The sequence below is a fragment of the Gallinula chloropus genome (assembly GCF_964237585.1).
Source record: "Gallinula chloropus genome assembly, chromosome: 1".
Classification (NCBI taxonomy): Eukaryota; Metazoa; Chordata; class Aves; order Gruiformes; family Rallidae; genus Gallinula; species Gallinula chloropus.
The window spans coordinates 141,026,197-141,033,769 of record NC_140085.1 but is presented as its reverse complement, the minus strand read 5'-3'; the positions used below and the strand labels follow the sequence as shown (position 1 = coordinate 141,033,769).

At 43.3% G+C, this 7,573-nt stretch overlaps 1 protein-coding gene across 1 annotated transcript in view; it reads left to right on the top strand.

The window, feature by feature from the left end:
• Window positions 1-234: 234 nt before the first annotated feature.
• JADE3 (jade family PHD finger 3) overlaps window positions 235-7,573 on the top strand; it is a 33,192-nt gene continuing 25,853 nt past the window's right edge. The window contains exons 1-2 of the mRNA XM_084276755.1: window positions 235-294; window positions 1,419-1,501. Coding sequence (XP_084132881.1) covers window positions 246-294; window positions 1,419-1,501 — 132 coding nt within the window. The 5' untranslated portion in view covers window positions 235-245. The remainder of the gene's footprint in view (window positions 295-1,418; window positions 1,502-7,573) is intronic.

Here is a 7,573-nt window from a genome sequence, read left to right as displayed (position 1 = left end):
GCAGGCTCTGCCCAGCAGAGGCATGCTGGCTCTGAGGGTGCTCAGTTTCACAAGTAATACTGTGGTCTTAATAGTTGCTTGGAGAAATAAAACATAGTGGCTGAACTGGGATTATTCATGCGCCTGGAAGCTCTTCAGCTTGAGCTTCGCCTGTGGTGTGAAGAGCTTGGCGTCAGCCAGCAGCCGGTGATTTTCTGGTAGAATGGTTGCCATCAACTTTTTTTTTCTCTTTAGGATGCGTCAGGATGAAACGCCACAGGCATCTAAGCACCAGTGACAGTTCAGACAATGAGAGTAAGTAATACCTACTAGTTTTTCTTTGGTCTATCACCCCCTTGTGGTTTCCCTCTGTGGTTTGAGGGTGAACTGGGTCACCTCTTACAATTAAAAAAAAAATGTTTCTTGCTTGATTTCTTTTTGTATTCTGTGGTCTGGTATCCTGAAACCTGTTACAGGAGGAAAATGAGTCGAAGGATCCTGTAAACCCGTGGGGTGGAGTTTTGAGTCTACCTAGAATTTGGAAAAAAAATTGTCTCTCCCTTTCAGAGTTGGGAGAAAGAAATCTGCAATTCAAGAGCAGTTTTACTGTCTGAGGTCCTATTTTGTTATATTTTTTTTTAAAGGAGTCCTGTTGCCTCTTATGGTACAGAGCCTCCAGTCTAAAACTACTGGGGGTGGCAAGCTATTTGAGTATTGGTATGTTAGAGTTATATATGAGAGCGCTGTAACTACTATATTGCTAGTTATGCTGGTTTTTGAAGTATTCCCTGTAAATCTTCCCAGGGACACATCTGTCTGAGACTGCATCTTCCCACTTCATCCACAAAAAACCCAGCCTTGTAGGGAAGGTTCTTGTTTGTTTCTTACAAACCTGTGCCTATCTAATAACTCTATGTATAATGATTCACTGTCATATTCCTTGTCAGTTGTCAATATATCCTGTATGGAAATAACATTTTGCCCAGAAATGTCTAGGCATCACACTATGGGGTTTTTTTCTTTTGCATCTCTCATCAGCATGCTTTTGCATCATTTGCTTTTTTTGGTGTTGGGTTGGGTTTTTTGGTGGGTTTTTTTAGCACTTGCAAACTCTGTCCTCGCTTTTACTCCTCCTTCCACTTTGTTAGAAATGAAGGCAAGTGGTCTGCCTGCTTGTTTCTGTTTACTCCTGCTTGTATTGGGCAGAGCAGAATGTAATCATAAACTCCGTGTGCTGTGGTTTTCCAAAGAATGAGTGGAACAGGAGGAGCTGTAATCAAGCCTACAGACTGCCTGAGAGGGTTCTTTTTTTTGCCCACGTCTTGTCAAAAAATTATGATAATTCAAGAGATTGGAGTGCCTTGTGTTTTACTGAAAAATTAAATGAATTGAAATGAGCTATAATGGTTCTTTTTTGTCTTTTTTTTTTTTTTTAACAGGTCCTTCCACTTCCTTTTCTTCTTGTTCTAAATACAGGAGCAAGTCAAAAACACCAGCAAATGAACAAAAGAAACCTGCTGAGGTAAGAACCAGGGTTAAAGATTGGTCTCCGGGGTTTTGGGGTTTTTGTCATGTAGTTTTCATGTTTCTAAGCCTTGAAATCATGAGCTTTGAACTAGTGCCAGTGAGTCCTTTTGTCACCTGTCAAATTCTCCATGAAACTGTGTTTTCCCCACTGCGGGAATATTGTAGGAGCTCTGCTGTTTGATGTCCCAAAATGACTTATGGCATTTGCAGGCAGTAACATGTAGTTCGTTCTTCCCCTGAAATTTAGTCTCATTTTGAAATCATAAAAGCTGGGGTGATCTTATGGTTTGAGAGTATAGAATCACAGAAGCAGTTTGGTTGGAAAAGAGCTTTCAGATCGCTAATCGAGCGCTGCCGAGTCCAGCACTCAGCCATGTCCCGAAGCGCTGCATCTGCACGTCCTTTTAAACACACCCAGGGATGGCAACTCGACTGCTTCCCTGGGCAGCCTGTTCCAGTGCCTGTCAAGCTTTTCAGTGAGGAAACTTTTTCTGAGTATCCAATCTAAATCTCCCCTGACACAACTTGAGGCCATTTTCTCTCTGTCCTATCACTTGTTACCTGTGAGAAGAGACCCGCACCCACCCTAACTCCTTTCAGGTATTTGTAGAGAGAGATAATGTCTCCCCACAGCCTCCTCTTCTCCAGGCTAAACAACCCATGTTTCCTCAACCTGCTCCTCATAAAAACTTGTACTCCAGACCCTTCACCAGCTGCACTGTTTTTCTCTGGACATGCTGCAGCACCTCAATGTCTTTCTTATAGTGGGGCGCCCAAAACTGATACAACTCTCAAATTGGGGCCGCCCTAGAGTACAGGGGAACAATCACTTCCCTAGTCCTCCTGGCCACACTATTCCTGATGTAAGCCAGGACTCTGTTGGCCTTTTTAGCCACCTGGGCACACTGCTGGCTCATACTCAGCTGGCTGTCAACCAGCTCCCATAGCCACTCGTCCCCACACCTGTAGCACTAGTTGGGTTGTTGCAACCCAAGTGCAGGATCTGGAACTTGAACCTTGTCATTGACCTTGTCCGACTGATCCAGCCGGTCCAGATTCCTCTGCAGAACCTTACTGCCTTCAAGATCAATACTCCTACCCAACTTAGTGTCATCTGCAAACTTACTGAGGGTGCACCTGATCCCCTCATCCAAGTCATTGATAAAAACATTAAACAGAGTTGGTGCCAGCACCGAGCCCTGGGGAACACCACTTGTGACTGACCACCGACTGGATTTAACTCCATTCACCACCACCCATTAAAACTGCCCAGCCAGCCAGTTTTTTTACCCAGTGATCACCCACCCAAGCTGTGAGTAGCCAGTTTCTCTGGGAAAATGCTGTGGGAAACAGCTTCAGTGGCTTCTCTAAAGTCTAGGTAGACAACATCCACTAAGCAGGTTGCCTTGTTGTAGAAAGGGATCAAGTTAGTCAGGACCTGCTTTTCATAAACCCATGCTGGCTGGACCTGATTGCCTGGTTGTCCTGTCCGTGCCATGTGATGGCCTCAGCATGCCACAGAAAGAAGTTTGTGTGTATATAAAAGATAGTTTCTTTCTGCTTTAGTATATAATGGTGGGACATTTAAATGGACAGTATACATATGAACAGTGCTTGCTCATCTTCTCCACTTTCTCACTTTTGGCTTTTTAGCTTCAGGAAGCTTTTTCACGCTGCCATGCCCACCTATTAGGATCTCTGCACCTATTGCTGCTGTCACTAGATCTGTGTTCACCAGTTCAGTAAATTGGCATGTACAATCCAGTCAGCTCCATCTTACCAGCTGTTCCACTGGTAGCTCTTTTTGGGAGCATTTGTTGTCTGCCTTCCCCAGAACTGATGCTTGCCTTCAGTCCTGTATTTTGTCTGGGATAGAGTTAATTTTTACAGGACGCTGGGAGGGGTCACAGCCAGGACAGCTGACCCAAACTAGGGGAAGAGGTATTTGATAGCGTGTGATGTCATGCTCAGGTTATAAGGGGGGAGGAGGAGTTGCTGCTTGGGGCAGGTTGGGCATTGGGTTCTGGGTGATGAGCAGAATGCATTCTGTCATACACTTTGTGTATTCTTTTATTAGTAGTGGTGTTGTCATTTTCTTCTTCTGCTGCTGTCCTGGCAAACTGTCCTTATCCCAACACAGAAGTTTTACCTTTTTTGTTCTGATTCTCCTCCCTATCCCACTGGGGGTGGGGAAGAGTGAATGAGCAGCAGTGTGGAGCTCAGCTGTCAGCTGGGACTAAACCCCAACATTTTCTTAAGGACTGAAGCCAGGTAATAACTGCAAGTGGTAAAAATGTTTCTTGTAGCTAATCCCTTCCTTGCAATCCTATTCCCTCTGAGTGAGTCCTTCAGCATGCAAGTATGACTGTTGATGCCTGAGGTTACTTGAAAAAAAGACTGACAAAAACCTACTTCGCTTCTTTAGAGTTTAAATCTGAGTTATGGCCCAGAAGTAATCTTGTGTGCTAAACCAGCAGCTCTTTACCTGCTTAGATACTACTTGAGAGGTTGTATAAACTATAGATTGTGCTTTTACAGAAAAAGCTACACAGCAAGCATACTTCACCCTTCTTTTCTAAGTGCTGCAAACTAGATGAGTTTGATTTGGGAAGGACAAAGCAAATGTTACAGAGCACATCCTTTCTTTGGAAGCTTAATTTTTATCACTAGGTAATTGAAGAAAACTCACCAATTGATTTCTAAAAGAATATTGTATGAATGCTTCAGTGAAAGCAGAATTGGCCAGAACTAGCTACGTTGTGTCTTATGTACAGCTAGCAAGGAAGTTAAGAAAAGCCTACTGTGCTTTTTATGTTTAAAGTACTGGTCTGAGGATTATGGTACTGCAAGAATTTTGAGGTTAAAGCAGCTCGTGGCTACTGAGGTCTTGTAATTTTTGCTCATGTTTGTCTAGGCAGTAGCTTTGTAATTAGCCAAGTTGGGCAAATGGGAACTGAAATGTATACACAACTCGTTGCTGTTTCAACTAGACCTCTGTGCTAGTCCCTTCTTTCTGCCCAGCCATCCAGCTTTCTTCTTGCCTCTCTTCCTCTGAGGGATTGTTCTGTGCCTGTTTCCTTTGCCTTTTCTTCACGCTGTCTTTATGTGTGTACGTACATTAATAATTACCAAGTTGTGTTCCATGCAAATAGCATGTAAGTGTTCTGGTTATGTAACTTCTAGGAATTAAAATGAGCAGCGTTTTCAGTTCCTCCTCTTGAGATCATCTTTTTTGCTGCTTTCTACCTGTTCCAATACAAAATTTTGATCCCTTTAATGCTTGAAAATTACAAAAACTTTGAGGAACAAAATTTGGATTATACACTTGGAATTAAAGCAGGTTTCATAACCTCACCCTTCCAGTAATATTGGTATCCCTTTGACATCTTAAATTTAAGACAGCCCCTCTTGCAAAAAAAAAAAAAAAAAACAAAACCAAACCCACAAAAAACCCCAAGAAAGAAATCTCAAACCTTAGAATGTGTCCTCTTCTGGAGGAGTGTCCCAAGTACAATATTTAACATAACACTGGGGGGAAAAAAATACTTGAGAAAGGGAACGGAAGGGAAGGTGACAGTAATAATCTCTACCACTTTTATCTAAGACTCTTGGCTATCCTTCCATTTTTTTCCCTTCCTTCTGCTAGAAGCAAGCACTTCTTCCAACCTCTTGAAAAGCATATGCTGGAGAGTGTATTACATGAAATGCTGTTGTCAGCAGAGCATTGAAATTGATTATTTATGCACCAAGTGGTGACAAGGGTGTAAAGCAATGACTGAAAAGACACCCCACCACATACCCTTCCAAAAATCATGTAATTCCACAAGTTTTTTGTAGCAATACTTGTCTATTAGATAGAAATTTAAAACTTCAGGCTGACAGCATCCCTTTAGCAAGGGCTCTCTGTAACAGGTTGGCATTGCTCTCCTTTCATTCACCTCTGCTTGCCAGGCAGCAGGCTGTTTCTTGAGTTAGCGATGCAGAAAATCTAAAAGGTCAAAGCTATAAATAGCTGTTTGGGAATATTTTTGCTTGTGGTCTTCATAGATTAATTTTTCTTTCATGCCAGTTATCCTGGCTCTCTCAGTTAAATTGCATGTAGATACATAGGCTTTTTTCCACTTCCTCAGCCATTGCCAGCCCATCCCATGTACCTGTGTTTCCCTCCCCAGATAAAAGCTTGGCTTTGGTTCTGTGACCAGCAAGCAAGTTGGTGTATCTGTCAGCTGCTTCACAGGACTTGGCTGTATGTGCCATGGTCCTCTGTGGTCACCTGTAGAATATGCTGAGTGGCTGCAGTTGGGCTGCTCTGCCTTGAATTGCCTCCCAGGTGCTTCAGAACTGAGGCACAGGTATGGGGGTGGCCTTGGTGGAGTGAGGTCGTCTGCAAGGGCGTGTGGTGTTACAGTGGGAATGTCAAAACCTGCTCCCAGAACCTGACTTACCCCAGGGGGTTAGGTTGATGTAGAAGGGATGTTACTGGGTCAGGTTTGAGGTCTGCTTACCCCATTCCTCTTCCTTGGAGATGAAGGTGAGAACAAGGCAGGCTCAGCAACAGTGCTTCTTCAGACCGTGGTGTTTCTCTGCATAACTTCAAAAGCAAGACTGTGGCCATCAATGCTCCCCTTCAGCATTGCAATCTATGTCACAGACTACTAAAAGGGTGACTTAGGAGTTCTGCTGATTAGCTTTAGCCCTTATTTTGAATAAAGAAATTATGTTAAGGTTACATGTGCACCAGTAGTGTAAGTCATAACGGTTTTTCAGACCTTCATGATGATGTTGGCCATGTGCCATTTGTGGTGTTGCCCCTTATGGATTAAACCCAGACAGGAGGGGCTGGCAGGCCTGAGCAGTAGGCTGTGTGGGAGTAGCAGGGTAGGAGGCATTTGGATGTCTGGCTCAGCATGAAGCCGGTACTTTGCAGTTTCCTGTCTCTGTGAAAGCTGCAGTAGAAAATGATGGTATAGTAGTTGGAATAACTTTTGCAAGGAAGACCTATTAGCCACATAGTCCTCAGTGATTGACTGTTTCTTTTCCTAGGGAGGTCACAAAAGAGCCTAAAAGATCTTTATGACACTCAAGCTGCTGCTTTTTTTTTTTGCTTTTTTTTTTCTTTTTTCCCCCAGCCCTCTCCCCCTTGAAAATGTAAAGAAGTAAGTTAGCACTGTGCTTGTTTTAACCCTTCCCATGTAAGGTTGGCAGTATTCTACCTCTCTTTGCAAATACAGTTTTGAATCTCACAGCAGCAGTAGTTTTTAATCCATCATTGCTGATAGTGACAGCTGTGTTATCATGTGAAATGTAGCTTGTCTTCCACAAGTAAATGGTCTGCTTTCATTGCTTGGCATGTGAAACTTCTTAGAGGCGTTTTAACTGCCACATAAATTGTAGTCCTTGATCCTGAGGAGCACCCTGGAAGACTGTAGGCTCCTGGCAGGAAATGGATTCTCCTCACAGTTTGAGAGCTTTAGGTTTTGTTCTGTGAGTGAATGGGCAGCGTGGCTAGATCATGTTGCTTTGCATGGACCGTGCATAATAGACGAGGAGGCTGGTACCTTCATGTGCCTTAGGAAATGCTGAGTTTACCTGGCATCTCTACAGCCTTCCTAAGATGTGAAACACACCTTACAGATTGCAGTGAGCTGCTTTTGAGACGGCTTGTGTTAGTTGGTTTTAAAAAAATAATAATAATAATTGCAATACTTCTAGGTCAGTCAGAGGTGCAGCCTCATTGGTTGTTTTCATGATGTGTTTCTGGTTTGAGATGCTGTCTCAGGCTATTTGAACTCTGTAGCAAGACATGACCCAAATGCACAAGGGCACAGAACAGCTTGCTTGTGCAAAGGCTGAGCTATTTTACCTATGGAGGTGAATGAGCAGGTGTAATGGCAAAGTATGAATGGTCTAGAAACAGCAGAGCTACAGCATCGGTCCTGCCTGCCCTTATGATGAAAGAATTGGGGAAGAAAGTTGGAGGGGGAGTGAATGAGGGCAGAAGTTAGGAAATCTGTAGCAATTAAAAGAATATCCTTTCCATGCATGATGTAATTAGACTCTGAAGCTC